Source organism: Myotis nattereri (genome assembly GCF_964212035.1).
Source record: "Myotis nattereri genome assembly, chromosome: 12".
In the NCBI taxonomy this organism is placed as follows: domain Eukaryota; kingdom Metazoa; phylum Chordata; class Mammalia; order Chiroptera; family Vespertilionidae; genus Myotis; species Myotis nattereri.
This window is the reverse complement of record NC_138087.1, coordinates 69,294,034-69,311,722: the sequence shown is the minus strand read 5'-3', so window position 1 is coordinate 69,311,722 and position 17,689 is coordinate 69,294,034. Positions and strand designations below refer to the sequence as shown.

Sequence of the window (17,689 nt, the reverse complement as noted above, 5' to 3'; positions counted from 1 at the left end):
CCTGGAAAACTCCCTCTTGGAGTGCTGAGTCCACTTAGAAGCAATCTGATCACCTTGCTGGAGTGATCACTTGGGAAGACCCTGGAGAGAGGGGTCCGCCCAGCCTTCTGCCGTCTCTGCGAAGGCAGCAGACAGGTGAGTGCCGCTTTCTCGGAACCTCCAGCCCCGCCCCTCTGCCAGCTGAATACAATGAGCGCCTTCCATCAACTCCATGTGTAGAAGAAGAACTGCCCGGCCAATCCTGGCACACACTCCTGGCCCATCAATCATGAGCATAATATAATGACTGTTGTTTGAAATCTCTAAGTTTGGGTCGATTCGCTATACAGAAATAGATATTCAAACTACTACATACAATGAGCCCAAGAGAAAAGCCAGGATCTCTCTTCCCCATTGTTCCTACCAAGCTAAGTGACTGCACTAGGCAGAATTCTAACATGGGCCCTCCTTCCCCAAGATTCCAGGCTCTGCTCCCCAGGCTCTGTGAATACAAAATCCCTTCCAGGCCTGTGCCCAGCGGATGGCACCACTGACCTACATCCTGGGGTGATTAGCTAAGGGGATCTAAAGTCATCAGAGGTGTCCAGTTAAAAACAGTGTTTTCTCTGGCTGTTGCAGAAGGAGAACTCCGAGAGATCAAGCCTGAGAAGGACCTGCTGCATCTTTGTTCCTTTGAAGATGGAGGGGTACCTGGCGAGGGACCCGAGAATGGCCCCTCAGAGGTAAAGGTGAACCTTCTCCCACAACCAGCAAGGAGAAGGTGACCTCAGTCCTACAACCACAAAGAAGTGACTTCAGACAACATCCTGAATGAGCGTGGAAGTGGGTTCTTCCCCAGAACCTCAACGTCTTCGTTCCTGCCTGTGAGACGTAGGCAGAAGGTCCAGCTACACCTCCCCAGACTCCTGACTGGTGGAAACGGTGAGAAAATGAATGGGTGTGTTTCTTTAAGCCTCTAAAGGTCTGGTGGTTTGTTACACAGCAATACAAAACTCATATAGTTATTCTGGCCAAACACTTTCCCACTGTTTCATTTTACTCCTTAATGAAATGACAGAAATAGGTTAGATGATATTTTAGGTTCCCTGACAGCCATGGCATTTCATGATTTTGTAATTTTAGGTTTAACCCTCCTGAGTCTCAGCTTCCTAAGGCAAGGCATGGATGCAGGACCCATTCAGTGCCAATTTTATCTTATCTACTAGATTTCAACCTCTCTGCAAACAGAGATACCCTTTGTCTTGTTCACCCCTCTACCCCCACCCCTTGCATAATGCCTGGAACTTAGCTGATCACTAAGTATTTGTTGAATGGAACAGTGGATGGATGAATGAATGAAGATTCCGTATAAATATGCCCGTGACTACTCTTTGACAAGAACAAAGGGCTGTGCCAGTGTAGGAAGCAGCAGTGGGCCGGTCATTAATTTCTGTGGGCCTTAGTCTCCTCACCTGTAAATGGGGAGACTAACCCTTGCTCTCGCTCCCTCACGGGGAATTATAAGAATCAGATAAGCTCACTGGTATGAGAGCCCTTGGCCAACTTTAAAATAACCTGTGCATGAGGTATTGTCTTAGTAAGAGTTTATTTCCCTAAGCCAAATGGTGTAAATCTATTCTCTAATTACAGCAGAAAACGAGGGCTTTCCTGCTGCTCCGTTGGCTGCTGCTGGTTCGCAGTCACACCACCTCTCTGCAGGAGCGGCACCTGCTGGGTACAAAGCCACCAGCATCTATCTGCTTAAGACCAGCTGAGGGGGAGCAGCTCTAGCGGCAGAAGGGAAGGCACCGCCAGAGGTACCACACCGGATCATCTGGGTCACTGCCTCTTCATCTGGGCCAAGTCACTCTTTTCCAAGGCTGTGTACTGAGGAGCCCAGTCTTCCCGGCAGGGATGTAGTTCTCTCTTCCTACCTTTGTATGCTTATAAAATGGAAAGCATAATGGAATCTGAGTTATAGGGATGTTGTAAGGATTAAATGAGTAAATATATGCAAGCACTGAAAACTGTCTGGTACATAATAAAAGGTCAATCCATGTTAACTATTACATCTTTTTTTTTTCTCACTATATGACCTTGAGCAAGCTGCTCCAGTAACAGTGGCAAATTACTAGGAATAAGAGCTTCTGTCTCAGGACAAACTCATAACTGACCACCATGTAAGTGACCTGCCACACTCCCTTCCATCAGGTACATGTGGGGTGTGACCATCACAGGACAATCAATACTCATGGCTGGATGTTTGCGGTCCTACAACCCGAGAGTCAGTTTTGTGTGTTCCCAAGCCTGTTTATGCCAGTTCTACTTACTATCATTTTACCATGGAATTAAAAGCAAATAAATTTATGAAATATGAACTTTTACTGTGGAATTTGAATTCTATAAAAATATTCTACAAAGTCCAGTTGCTGAGAAAAACTCCCATCCATTTAAATAAAGGGGGAGGATCTGAGAAAGACTGGAAGGATTTATAAAATTCTACAAACATGTAGATCATTTCTTAAGAGTCTTTAAACTACTGATCCACTTTGAATAAACCAAAGTTGGAAATATTCTACAGATATTGGTCAGGCGTATGCAAAGATACATGCATACATAATGTCAAATAAAATATATGCACACCCTCCAAAAATATTTTAATCCTATTTGAAAAGACTGGCTGAGGAATATGCATTTGTTTTAAGTTAAAGTAAAATGTATTTATGTATGTGCAGCATATATACATTGTAGGATTCCCCACTTTAACGTACTTTTTTCAATTAACCAACAAATTATTGGTCTCCCATTTGTCTGATAAGGAGCCGTGCGCTTTGAATTCTTACTATACGCTACAAGTGGCCTATATGTTTTTTATTGATTTTCAAAAGCTAAGTATTCTTTTTATCTGCACCATTCCCGTTAGGAAACTGATGCCCAGACACCTTAATACAGTGCCAAGGTTGCCATGCCATTGACGGCAGTCACACGACTTGGCCTGTCAGACTTCAGCATCTGAACTCTAAGTACCTGAAGTTCCACAGCCTCTCTCTCTGCTGTGTTACTACATTTTGTGGGGCTCCTGCTTGATCTTCTCTAATGGAAACATCCATTTCCTGGATGAAAGCGTCTTCATCAAACACCTAGGGTCTACTACTGCTGTGTTCTTGATTATGTTAGCATTGAATCTATTCATTTCTTTACAGGTTATGAAGAGTCTTCACATACATCATACAATTGACTGGGGCATGAAACTCCACAGGGCAGCTACTCTTATTATCCCGATCATACAGATGAGGAAACAGAAGGCTCCAATAGGTTGAGAGACTTCGGGAGGTCATGCATCTAATAAGTGGCATAGCTTTGTCAGTCTAATAAACCAAACCTGACTTCAGTTCAATAAAATATAAGAAGTCACCTCTGTCTGGCCCCCTGAGTGTGTCTATGGAGATAAAATCCCAAGGCAAGTAAGCATAGGGTTCAGAGAGAAGAATCAAAATCAGCATGGATATTGAGGGTCATCGTAATAGAGATAATGACTATCTTGGTAGGCAGAAACTTGCCACAGACACCAATTAAACACTGTATGGAACAGGAAACGTGTTAGAAGCTGACATGGGTTCAGAAGCTATGGCCCCAGGATTGGAGATGACGAGGATGCCCCCAAGAGGTTTTCATCTCAACAATGCATAATTACCTAGTGGCTGGCGAGGGCCTGGACTGCGGGGTCAAGGCCATGTGAATATGGGAAGTAAAAATAAACCAAAGACCAAGAGTCATTGGAAAATGCCAATAATGATTCCACCTGCCCTCACATTGAGGTCCCGTGCATCTGCTTTGCCTCCACAAAAACCAGGTGAGGGATGGAGGGAGGAAACATCAAATCACTCTCTCACATCAAGCATCTACTTGGTGCTACGTCTCTTTCTTCATTCATTGATTTTAATAGACTCTGGGACGTATCTATTTTTGCCCTCTTCCCTCCCGCCCCCCAGGAGGGTATATTTCCCAAAGTAACAGAGTTAGCAAGAATTACTTTCAGGATTTGTATCCAGGTCAACAAGACCATCTCCTCTTACAGTATCCATTCTACCCTGCTGTCTGGACCATCGCAGACCTTTAGTCATGATCAATTCACAAATCCCCCAAGTGACCCTGAGCTAGCCCCTTAATCCCATTAGCCTTAGTTTCTTCCTTTGTGAATGAGGAAGATGAGCGAAACATACTATACCGGTGGAAAATCTATAGATTCTTTACATGGCAATGGGACATTATTGTAAAAGATTATGTCAACATGTCTTTGGGACCCCATTCCAAGCAGAAAATGAATGATGTACCCATCCATCAAACAAAGATTTTGAACAGCTCCTGCGAGCCAATGAAGGTGCTAAGAGTGATGGTGATGGTTGGTGGAGAGCATGGGTACAGGTATATGCCCAGAGCAGATGGTCTCACAGGAGACAGAGGCATTAAGTAGATAGAAAAGGAATGGTAAACTGAGATGTGGGCTGCACTTGGGAAGTCAGAGTGCTAGGAAAGCATACCAAACCGGTCCCAACACAGCCTTTCAGTACAAGGATCACAGCTTTATGCACTGAGATCTGAAGGACACATGGAAGCTACTGCAGGAAGGAACCCGGAAGGCTGGTTCCAGGTGGAGGGAACAGCCTGTGTGGAGCCTGTGGAAGGGGAGGGAGACGTGAACACCTGGGGAACTGAAAGGAGATATACTGGTGATGCATTACAAATCCATGCACTTGAAACTTATTCCATCTTATTAACCGATGTCATCCCAATACATTTAATTTTTTTAAAAAAACAGAAAGATTAGTGGGGTTGCAGCTGAGATAGCCAATAGAAGGCATGAAAGCAGGTGTAAGAGGCAGGCAGGGCTGGGTCCCGGCAGCCTTATAGGTCATCTTTAGTTTTTGCTCTTTCTCCTAAGAGCAGTGATCAGTCACCCAAAGGTTTTAAGCAGGTGGCGAGATAGAATTTGATTCTTAAATCATAATTCTGACTGCCTCCTGGAACATAGATTGGAAAGTGATTAGATCTGGAGACTTAGTGAAAAGGCCATTGTGTTTTGGAGGAAGAAAGATCTTAGTTTGAACTCTCCGCTTCTCATTAAAATGGACTAATTAGCATCATCTGAGAGCGACACTGCTCACAGATCCAATGACTGACCTTGTACCAATATTTTGGAGTTGAGCTGTTGCTCTCTCATTCTCTGTGACATTTCTCCTGGAGCTGGGAAGGACCTCGGAGAAAATGAGCCCAGTTGTTTCCAAATTGTTGTAGAGAAAATGATAAAGTGTCACCTTAATTTCCCAAATGAGTTTTAATTCACAATTCCATAAAGACAATGGATGAAAGGTGGCACTAGAGGTGAGGGGCCACTGTTCCCTACTCAAGCTGCACCCCGCCCCTGCAGGGCACAGGGCGCAGTATTGCAGCCAGAGTTCCCGGAGCACCTGCCCCAGGCCCCCAAGGATTGAGTCCGGCCCATGCAGGGCAGAGCCGGGACCTGAACTCAGACCCCTGGTTCACACCAGTGTCCTCTCCAGCATGCCCTGAGCCTAGAGACTGAGGTTTGGAGGACAAAGGCCCTGTTGCTAGTGTCTGTAAATGCCTCTTGGCAGGACTGGGAGACCAGGTGGTCAGTAGATATTTAAGGAATGCACAGAAGTCAGCTAAGTCAGCATCCCCCATGCTGACTGGGGCTTTTTTCTTCTCTCCCTAACTTCCTTTTCTCTCTTTCTCTTTCTCTCTCTCTTTCTCCCTCCCTTCTTTGCAATGAGAGGTGATTTCCACCATAAGACAGTGCTTATTCCGGGCAGGTCACCCATCACCTGGATCATCTTGCCTCCAACAGGTAGAACAGCATAGAGGTGACAGGAAAGGAAGCTGCCTCTTACTTGCTTTATAGCTTTCAGGAAGTCACTGAACATCTCTGTTCCTTAACTTCCCATTCATAAGATGGGGTGTGCCAGAGCTACCTGATTAATGAGGCGAAAGCACACAGAGCAGTGCCTGGCACATGGTACAGAGCAGTGCCTGGCACATGGTACAGAGCAGTGCCTGGCACATGGTACAGAGCAGTGCCTGGCACATGGTAAATGCTGTAGAAGTGTCTGCTATTCAATGTTGCCTTGGACCTACAGTCAGTCTCTTCTGACGAATTTGGTTTCCAGTTCACCCAGCTTGCATAATCCCTCTTCCCAGAGCACTCAGCGTTTACAAAGTACTTACTTCCCAGCACACCATCCCAGGTGAGACAGACACAGACCCTCCAAGGCAGCAGAAAACAATTATTATGCGCATTTTACAGATGAGAAAACCAAGGTTCGGGAAGTCTCACTGTCAATAAAAGTCAAAGTCTACTTCCCAATCTTTCCCACATTTTAACTGTACAATGTAAGGATCTCCTGGTAGCCAACCATCCTCAGAAACCTCCCTTGTGGGTCCTGCCTCCCCTTGACCTGTCCAACCACGGTGCCACGGTCTGACACTAGGGCCAGCTCCTGCAAAGGCTAAATCTGTCACAGTGCCCCTGGGGTCCCCCCAAAATCCTTGTGCATCATGGGCACCCAATAAACATCTGGTTGGGTGTTGGACACCCCATTGGCAGGTCTGGTCTAGAGCCTTGCTGCCCACATCCCAATAAGCACCGAGTCCTGGGGTGGATGAGTCTGACTTATCTTAGTGCTTGCAGAGCCCAAACCAGAGTAAGCTCACAGGAGACACTTGCTGCGTTGACCTGCGTTGACCTGCACTGACCCGGGCCTCTTCTCTCTAACTGTGGGGCATGTGCCTGATGTGTCTGCCTGGACTTCAGAATGGGTTCAAGGCTTAGCAATGGAATCTCAGCACACCACACGGGAGACTATAAAACTCTAATCCTGCTTCCCCTCCCATGACCTTGATGAACTAACCCTGCCTTTGGCATCAACATACACTCAAACCAGGGAACCCAACCAAGCACAGCGGCCTCTCTCTGCTGCTGCACACCGCGTAAAGCCTGCACAGGGCTCTGGCCCACCACGCCCAGCAATGGAGTCAGCGAGACAATTCCAATCCTGCCATTACCCTGCCCTGTGACCGTGGACACGTTAATTCCATCTCCGACTCATCGGTTCCCTCATCTATGAAACAAATCCAATAGCATCAACTTCACCGAGATAGTGTGAGGACTGGATGAAAAACTGTGCCATCATCATCGACACTCAGAATTAATGTGCATTAAGGTGGGCTAAACAACTTATTTATAAGCAAAATATCAATGCCTGTTTTAAAAAACAGCAATAAAAAAAGTAGCTAACATGTATTGTTTTCCACCTGCCAGACAATCTGGTAAGCACTTCATGTGAGTTACAGCCTTTAACCTCCAAAACACCCTTATGAGGATGGCAATATTATTAATCCCATTTTACAGATGAGAAAATTGAGGCGCAAAGATGGTAGTAAGTTCACCAAGGCTCCAATATAAGCAGATGGCAATGCTGGGATTGAACCCAGGATGTCCGGCTCCCGAATCTTTACAATTTGCCAGATCTGTTGCCTGTTACACTAGCTACTCAATAGCAATTGTTATTGCTTTGTGTTTGTTATCATTAATCTTATTTGTCCTACTTATAGGATAGGCATCGCTAGCTCCAGTTACACTCAATTTATCCTGCGGTACATAACTCCAAAGAAGACTCCCTCTGCCCCCGGTGACCCACATCTCCCAGTATTCACACCCTGGATCCTGGGCTTGGCTTTTGGCCAACAGAACATGGCAGAAGTGATGCTCTCTGACTTCCAAAGCTAAGTGGTAAGGAGTCGTACAGCTTCCTTTTAGTCTCAGGATGCTGCCATGCTGTAAGGACTCCAGGCCACATAGAGAGAGCAGGTGTAGGTACTGACTGGCAGGCCCACCTGAGCTCCCAGGTGACAGCCAGATCAACTGCCCGCTCTGGGAGTGAGCCATCTTGGATGTCAAGTTCAGTCAAGCCCCCAGATGACTCCAGCACCAAGCAACTTGACAGACCCCCCCCCACACACACACACCCCTACCCCTGACTTGTGTCCAGTCCACCTACGGGACCATGCAAGATGATAAAGCGTTGTTTTGAGCCATTAAGTCTTAGGGAGAAAGAACTGCTTAGCATCAACTGATAAGCAGAACACCTGCTCTGTCTTCCAGCCCAATGCACAGGTCCCAGCACACCTTGAAACAGAGTTCTAATTATCTGTATTTGACTTCTCACTAAAGTTTATAGGTAAAACACCTCTTTCAAGGAATAAAAATTACTATTTGTGGATCTTAGGCACACTATTTAACTCTCTGTGCCTCAGTTCCCTTATCTACTAGTATAAAATAAGAATACTAAGATAGTAAGACTACCCAGTTCAGGGGTCCTCAAACTACGGCCCGCGGGCCACATGTGGCCCGCTGAAAACATTTATCCGGCCCGCCAGGTGTTTTTGCTGCCGCTGCCTGTTGCTTAGCAGCCGACTAGTTTTTTTTTTAAACTATAGTCCGGCCCTCCAACGGTCTGAGGGACAGTGAACTGGCCCCCTGTTTAAAAATTTTGAGGACCCCTAGTTCAAGGTTGCAGTGAGGAGGAAATTAGTTAATGCAGATAAGATGCGTAGAACAGTGCCTGGCATTTAGAATACGAAGTAACAACTCTCTCCCTCTTTCTTTCCCTCTCTCTCCAACTCCCACCCTCTTAGCAGCTCTTCCATTTTCTTTTAACTGAGTCAGGCACTGTACTAGGCTTTCTACATTTTAAAACCTTAATCCTCACACTGAACCTGAAGGCAAGCGTCATTATGCCACACTGCAAATGAGGTGCACACGAAGCCTCCGGGCTGAGAGATGATGGAGTCAAGAACTGACCCAGCCTCCACAACGCCACCCCCTGGGACCCCTGTACAAATCCCTGGGACACACGTGGTAGTGGCAGCATCCGCTTGGTGGCCTCGTCTCCCACGGAGCCCGGCACACAGTGCAGCCCAGCAGTCAGTTCACTTCCAAATTCCACTCCCTCGGTGCAGGTGGCCCTAGATCCCCAGGGTTAGCACCCCTGTGTGCCACTGCTCCGTGGCAGGGAGCTGGCCCACCTGCTGGCGTGAGAAGCACTCATTGAGGCCTTCAACTCGGATGTCAGGAAGCAGCCCACAGCAGCGAGCAGGTCAGCCTTGAGGGACCAGCACAGGTCCTGTGAGTGGAGGGGAGATGCTATTGGATGTAATGGATTGACCTGCGCAGGTGGGAGTCCCTCCTCTCCTGTGAGTGGAAGGAGGGATGCTACTGGATGTAATGAACTGACCTGCCCAGGTGGAGTCCCTCTTCTCCTGTGAGTGGAGGAGAGATGCTATTGGATGTAATGGATTGACCTACCCAGGTGGGAGTTGGGCGAGTGGAGTAGAGATGCTAGGTATGATTACCGTGCATTTTCTCATCTCAGAAACAGAGAAGGCAACACTGCGAGGTGTTCTTGGAAGGCCCTAGTGCGGGAGGACATCTCCGGCTGTCTACCCCTGACGGCTTGCACAGGAAGAGCAAAGTATTCTCAGGTGTGGGCGTCTGTGCTCAGGGAAGTGAAAGACTTGCTCCAGGTCATGGAGCTGTGAGTGGTGGACATGCTCTCACCTCAGCCCCTGGGTGATTTCCAGGGCTCTTTCCATCACCCGGTCCTGCCCCTCCTCCCTCCCTCCTAATGCCTGTCTAGCTACTGCCCTGGGGCTGCCCCAGGCCTTCCCTACACCTGCCACACCCTGCGTGCTCTGTGCCCTGTGCCTGCACATTCTTCTCACTTTTAGCAAATGTCTTCCCAGTGTCTGAGGGCCTCTGGACCCCCCACTTCGTTCCCTAAGGTGACAACCAGCAAAACTGAAGCCAGTCCTATTTTCAGCCTGGGAACTGTTACCCTTTCCCACACGATTTGGATCCAGACTGGTCAGTCCTGAGGTGCACAGTGCTTCACCCAAAGATCTTATCAAAAGCCAGGTGGTGTTTATGCCGAATGACATCCCCCACAATACACATGCTCCAGGCCTCACCCCAAGCACCTCAGAATATGACTCTATTTCGAGACGGGGTCTTTAAAGATGGAATTAAATTAAAATGAGGCCACTGAGGTGAGCCCTGACCCAATAGGACTGATGTCCTTAAAAGAAGAAGCGATTAGGACACAGACCCACAAGGAGGGAGAGACGGCCATCGACAAGCCTAAGAGAGGGCTCAGGAGAAAGCAACCCTTCCCACACCCCCAGCCCACACCCCCAGCCCCGCACCTGTGAGAAATCAATGTTGTTAGACCACTCCGTCTGCGTTACTGTGCCACAGCAGCCCTAGCAAGCTAATACGGACCAGACAGAACACAGAGATTGAAAGTTCAGGGCATATTCAGGCCACAGCGAGACACCCATTGTTCCAGGGCAGCCGGAACCGTAGGGGAGAAGCCAGGGATGATCTGGACCCCACAAGGCCTCGCTTGCCACCTCCAAAGGTATCGTCTGCATTGCATTTGCCCAGGGGTGGGCAAACTTTTTGACTCGAGGGCCACAATGGGTTCTTAAACTGGACCGGAGGATGGATGGAGTGTTTGTGTGAACTAATATAAATTCAAAGTAAACATCATTACATAAAAGGGTACAGTCTTTTTTTTTTTTTTAGTTTTATTCATTTCAAACGGGCCCGATCTGGCCCGCGGGCTGTAGTTTGCCCACGGCTGCATTTGCCCCTGAAGCAAGCAAATGCAAGCTCACACCAGGCCCGGCCTGCAGAGGCTCTAGGTGGAGGCGGCACTCACCTCTCTCTAGGCAGCTGGTGGCTGGGATTGTGGCGGCAGCGGACGCTGAGGCCAAAGAGCTTGCGGGCGGTGCGCTGGATCTTCTGCCGCTGGGCCTCCATGGAGCTCTGCAGGAGCTTGTAGCGGTTCTGCAGGTCCCAGTCGTTGCCCCAGTGCTGATGGATGCTCCCGATGGTCAGGAAGTGGTTGCTGGGCAGACGCTTCATAAACGATTTAAACTCATCTGGCGGGAGACAAAGGCCAGGAGAGAAGGCTGAGCCTGCAAGCCCCCGCTGAGGTCGCTCACCAAGGAAGCGGCCTGCAAGGAACACTGGCTGGAGGCCCAGGGAACAGGGCGCTCGCTTGCTCCGCTCCCAGGGCGGGGTGCAGAGGCCACGTGTCAACACGAAGGCTCTTTGGCTTTGCTGCTCCGGGAGCGACCCTGCATCCTGCTGACGACAAACTTGTGTCGTCTGAGTGCCAACTGGATAGCAAAACCCGCATATCACGTGTTTGTATTTACTCAGAACCGATTACACCCAATTTTTGTCCAATTCTACATAGAAAACCACATGCCTCCAGTAGGATGGGAGCTGTAAACATAAGTATGGCGGAAGCAATGTTAATAAATCCTAGCCAGATACTGTTCCCTGCTACATGGCCAAACCCCTGTACCTGCTCTCACTCTGAAATACAGAGAAGTAGTAAATGGTCGATAGGTGTTAAAAGCACATTTGCACCCACGGAAACCTCTCTGATGTGATGTTCAGGTGTGAGGGAGGGCTGAATGGATCAGCCTCCCCACCATGGGACCTAGTCTAACGGGAAGTCGTGTGTGCCTGCCATCTTATGTCAAGTCCCATTTGGGGGAACTCCAGCTTAAGAGATGGGAACAAACTCCAGAGCCTCCCGGGGGAAGGTCTTTGTCTGCGTGATGCTAAGTTTCCCGGTGTCAGCAAGTGCTACAACTTGACAACTTGAAAGTATCTGGGTCAGCTCTCTCGTTCTACATATAGGGACACTGAAGTGCAAAGTGAGGGAAGGACTTTCTGGAGGTAGAACAACCCGTGAGTGCCCCAGGCAGGACTAAAACCGGAGCTGCTGTTTTCCCATCTAATTCTTACTGGCCCGCCTCAGCGATGCCCCGCTCAACTATTGGAAAAAATAAAGAATTAAGAGGTTACATTTTTGGCAGGTAAAAAGGTAAAGTGATTATATATATATCCTAAGCCTAATATTTTCACTTTGTTACAAAACCTACAAGAAAATTTCAGGTATAATAGGCATTCATTTTATTTTAAAAAATGCTTACATAGCTCTCTTTAAGCATCAGGCTCAGTCTTAAACACCTAACACATATAAGTGATTTTATAGCAAACCTGTGCGCCGTTTCATAGAAACTGGGGCACAGAGAAGTTCATTAACTTGCCAACGTCACACAGCCAGTAATGACAGAATTACAGCTCTAGACTGGCTCTGAATCTGATGCTCTGAGTTACCATATAACACTTTCTCTCTATACAAAAGAGGATCGTGGGAGAAACAATGAAATGAAAGGCTCTAAAAACATGCGCACAGGAAACCCATCTCTGACTCCAGGACAGCCAGACATGCAAGCCTGCAAACTGCATCTCGCCCACCCCCAGCTGTGTGACCATTATTCTCTCAACGCTTCAGTGTCTCCGTCTGTCAAGCAGGTATAACAGCATCCAATTCAAATGTTGAGAGGGTGACATGGAACCGTATCTGCCTAAATAGTTCCCCAAATCCAGAAGGTGCTCCATGGATGGTTGCGGGACATGGAAAGGATAAAACAGGGCTGCACAGATTGATGTAGTCGGTGCACAGGCTGCAGGCAGGGCACTGGGCTCCACTCTGCTGCTCTCGCCAGCCCGGTGCTCCTCCCATGGAAGACACGCAGCTCATCCTACAGACGCAGCTCATCCTATAGACCAGGGGTCCTCAAACTTTTTAAACAAGGGGGCCAGTTCACTGTCCCTCAGACCGTTGGAGGGCCGGACTATAGTTTAAAAAAAAACTATGAACAAATTCCTATGAACACTGCACATATCTTATTTTGAAGTAAAAAAACAGAACAGGAACAAATACAATATTTGTATTTGCATGTGGCCCGCGGGCCGTAGTTTGAGGACCCCTGCTATAGATGCAGCTCATCCTACAGACGGCTCTGCTGACCTCGAGGGAGGTAACAGTCCTTTCAATGGACCCGAATTTGGGTCAGATAAGAAAAAGTAATTTAAAAGTTCAGATGATGTATTTTCTTGACTAAAAGTGGAAGGTTCCCTCCCAGTGAGGACACGCAGACCCCCATCTGTGTGTGTGAAGTCGGTCCTGTTTGACCACCAACACTCCAGGGCCATCAAGGCATCCATGGCTTTTCCCTTTGGCTGGTTGTGAATCTTTGGAATTACCTGGTGCTGGGTCAGTAAGGTTACAAGCTCAAAACAAGGAGGAAAAGACATATGCACAAGCCACATGGATGTGGATGGGTGGATGGATCTGTCTCAATGGGGAAAAACCTTTCAAATGGCTAAGCACACGGTATCTAGAGTGAGTATGTGCTCCTATGGGGGAAGCATGGCGCCAGGGACTCCCGCGGACCATCCAGCTTACTCGGCAGCATCTCAGCTCTCTTGTTCCCTCACCGGCTGCCCACTCCAAGTAGTTTTTTCCTTGGGTGTAAAGATTCTACGCTAAAGACCCTTCTGCTCGTGCACATGGCTGCCGTTCCCCTCTGCTTTTTAGCAATGGGGAGAATCTCTTTGCAAAAGCATTTAATCAATTGCTCCTTTTGTTTGAGGCCAAATAGCCATCACAATCCATTTCCATCTCGAACGCCTCCCTTTGATGCGTTCCCAGAATTTTAAATGGACTAATGGGTGCAGGTTCCTAAGGCACCCACAGCCCCCGGGGCTGCGTGACCTTCTAAGAGCAGAGTCACTGATGCGTCCTGAGCGCTCAGGGCTGGCTGGGGACTCAGAGTTCATGGCAACCAGTGGTTTCCAAACACAGCTCCACGGAGCTCAGCTTTTATCTGCGGTACACAGTGGCTCCGAGGTATGATTCTGTTTGATCAAAGGGTTTCTTGGCTACATATTTAAATAAATTCAAAAATTAAACACATAAACATGTCCTCTCATTTATTAGATGAGGGAACGGAGGACTGGGGGGAAAGTGGAATTAATAAGGTACAAGAGCTGCTGTGAGCACTGGGTCTGGAACCAGGGATTCCATTACCGACTCTGCCATTTGCTATGTAACCCTGGGGAAGACGCTGGGCCTTGGCACCCTCCCTGCTCTACAATATAGGAACACCACTACTTACTCTAATGCAGTTCTCGGAATAGATTTAAGGAACATAAAGTTGTTTTAAAAACAGTAATGCTCTCTCTATATGTCCATTTACTTAACAGATATCTGAGCACAAATTATAGGCCATTATTTGGCATCCCTTCGTGGAAGTCTCGAGGATTCCCCAGCTTTCATGTCCAAAACAGAATACAGTTTTCCTTCCAAACCTTGCAGGGTGTTCTCGCTCAGCGAACAGCACCGATATCCATCAAAGCACCTGACAAATATGCCCAAGAGGAGTTCTGGAGATCTCCTCTCGCCCTTCCTTTCTCAAGTCCTGCTAATTCTCCCTTGTAAATAGCTCAGCCTCTCTGCACATTTCCCACTGTTACTCCCTGTGCCATGGTCCCAGCCCACTTCACAGGCACATCTCCTCGATGCCTGAGGTGGCCTCCCATTGGCTGGGTGCTCACCCTCTGACCTCTGGCCCCAGTCAGACACGTGGACCCTGCTCTCCCCCAGTGGCCTCCCTGACTCCTGGCCACGCCAACCTCCAGCTCTACACTCTTTGCTCACAGCAGCTTCTCATTCTCCACACAGATGTGGTTAAAATGTCAATGACTGGCTCGGTCATGTGATTCATGCCTGGCTTTCCCATTAAGCAGAAGCTGCATGAGGACCAAGATCCAACTTTGCACCTCAGCCCCGCTGTGGCCTGAGGTGACTGCCTTTCCTCCCCTGAACCATGGGAAGCAGGTAATGGCTACGTTACCTGAGCAGTGACTTCCAGCTTTGACAGTTGGTGAATTATTTGGATATCTATATCAATATCTACATAGAGATGTACATAGACACAGACATATATACACATATATGTGTGTTTCTTAATTTAGATAGACTCATACACTCCAGGAATTTGTACAAATACTTTGAACTCTCCACTCTGCAGAGGCGTCCTATGTGCTATGGGGCATCTCTCTCTCTGTCTTCCGGGTACAGCAGAGACAATCCATCACAGGCCCACAAACCTGATTGCACTGTTCATTATTCCATCCCGTAGAGATTTATTGAGTGCCTACCCCCTGACAGCTACGAGACCCTGCCCTGGACTCTCCAAAGTGGAGGGGGGTGCTCAGTGAGTATTCCCTCACAGCAGCCCTCACCCCAGTGAGACACCCGCCTTTGCTAGGCTTGGCTCAGGGCCATTCGTGCAGCAGAACTAAGCCAGCTCTCTACCTGAATTCTCCAGGTCCTTGTAAGCCTCGGCCCAGGACTTGGCCATGTTGGCCAGAGTGTACTCCATGATCTGGATGTCGGTGATGGGGCAGTTGCACTGCGGGAACTCCTCGGCACACTGGCATCGGCACTGGCTGTTCTGGCACACGTACTCGCCCTCGCCGTTGCACATGATGTAGCTCAGGGCCGACTGGACAAACTTCTCTTGCAGGTACGGAGGGAAGATGATCTGCAGGCCTGTTTGAGAGGAGCAAGAGATGGGGAAACGGAAAGGTTAGAAAAGGTGTTTCATTAACAGCTTCAAAAGGTGACGGGAGGAATCTGAAGCTGCTAGCTGTCTCCCAGTGTGTCGTAACCAAAATATCTCGGAGCCCGCCTCGACTCAGACAGGCCCCTGGTTGCATTGCTTCTACTTAAACTTCTCAGGTCATGACCTTGGCCATCTCTGAAATTCAGGCTCCATTTCATTCTATTAGGACTGAGATCTGGTATAAACCTTTTCCATTTGGGGAGGAGAAAACCCTTATTAAAAGCAGAGGATTACTGTTGTGTGTTGTTTTTTTTCTTATTTCCTTCATTTCTTTCCTTTTCCTTTCTTCAAATATTTATGAGCCCTATTTATGAAACACAAGTCCTGAGCGAGGCACTAGGTCTATGGAGATAAAGAAGACACAATGCTAGTCTCTGGGGAGTTTACAGTATAATCAGCAGGGAAAGACATAGACACACATCATCCTCACACGGCTTTATAGGCCTGAAACAGGAGGGCAGGGTGAGGCGTCGGGCAGCCGAGGGCTGCAAATAGCCCTGCCCGGAGAGCAGGGGAACCTTTCTAGAGGAGATGGTACTGGGCTGGTTTAAAAGTGAATCAGAGACCATCATGTACAGAGAACAGGAAGCACATTCTGAGGAGAGGAACCACAAGAATAAAGACAGAATGTGAATGAAACGAGTTTGGCTGGGTGGGTGCCTGCAGTAGGAGAACAGGTTTTAGAGAAGGGCAGAAGCCAGAGTGCAGAGAGCTTAATTATATGCTAAGGAATTTGAACTTCATTCTGCAGATAAAGGGGATACTTTGGTAAATTTCAAAGTAAGACTGATATCTGAAGAGAGATATCATTTCATAAGACCACTGTATCATACAAAATAAAATATTAGCCCTGGCCAGTGTGAGTCAGTTGGTTACACATCGTCCCATGCACCAGGAGGTTGCCAGTTAGATTCCAAGTCAGGGCACATGCTCAGTTGAGGGCTCAATCCCTGGTCGGGGGGTGGAGGGGGGAGGCGTGCAGGAGGCAGCCCATCTGATCGATGTTGTGCTCTCACATCAATGTTTCTCTCTCCCTCTCCCTTCCTCTCTAAAAATCAATAAACTATTCTTTAAAGAATATATATATATATATATATATATATATATATATATATATCATCAGTGAAGAATGATATCAGAGAGAATTAGTTTTCTCTTTTTTGTTCTAAAAATGAAGAAGCCAGGGCCCACAGAGGGAATGTGACTGACCCATGATTGGTTATAGGAATAGCATTCTTGACCACAGCTCATGATTTTTTTCTCTATACTTGCTAATCAGCCTTATTCCTCAGAGCCAGTGATGGAGAGGGGTTGATCTGGGCATGAGCACTACTCCTTTACCCTTGAAACATCGGCATAGCAGGCTATTATTGCCCGTGGTGCCCAGATGGAAGGACAACTTGGGGCTAAATTCGTTCCTTAACGTACTTTCACCGGGGACCTTCCTCTCCACCTCATTTGGAGCTGCTAACAGTTCCCGCCACCAATGCACACGAGCCTCATGGTTTTACTACCCACCGTGTAAAAGAGAGCTGTCATTCGGATTAAACTTTTATCACTCATGCTTCAGGGACACCCCCTACCTACCCTGCTCGCCAGGGATGTGTTGAACAAGCTCAGCATTTCTCTCACTCTCTACTTCCTAGTCGTGTTTCTAGATTTTTATCTTCCCCTCTCGCACCTTCAAATTATTTTTTTAAAAAACGAAGCTCCATCACTTCAACTTGTCTTCAGATGACATCTCAAAAAGACTATCTGAGAGGGGCATTGTGGGAAGGAAGCTCATGCCTGGAGCATGCCATATGGTGGGAAACCATAATAAAGTCGGTAAAAGCTGAGCACCGCTGGAGTCAGGTTCCTCTTCTTCCTGCCTGAGTCCTCTCAAGCAAGTTATTCCACCTCCACTCCCTTCTCTATAAAATGGGAATATTTTGAGTACCTACATCAGAAGGTTGTCGGGAGGACTAAGTGAAAGAATTCCTGCAAAATGTCTAGACCAGTTCCTGGCACATAGCAAACAAACAGTAAATGTTAATGGCTCCTATTTTTGATGATGATGGTGATAATGTTCCTC

The 17,689-nt window shown here is 47.7% G+C and overlaps 1 protein-coding gene across 2 annotated transcripts in view; it reads right to left on the bottom strand.

Annotated features, from left to right (window-relative positions):
- BRINP1 (BMP/retinoic acid inducible neural specific 1) overlaps nucleotides 1–17,689 on the bottom strand; it is a 150,238-nt gene that overhangs the window by 12,084 nt on the left and 120,465 nt on the right. For both annotated transcript variants that reach the window (XM_081103008.1, XM_081103009.1), the window contains exons 6-7: nucleotides 15,306–15,542; nucleotides 10,779–11,001 (exon numbers count right to left, since the gene is read on the bottom strand). In XM_081103008.1, coding sequence (XP_080959134.1) covers nucleotides 10,779–11,001; nucleotides 15,306–15,542 — 460 coding nt within the window. The remainder of the gene's footprint in view (nucleotides 1–10,778; nucleotides 11,002–15,305; nucleotides 15,543–17,689) is intronic.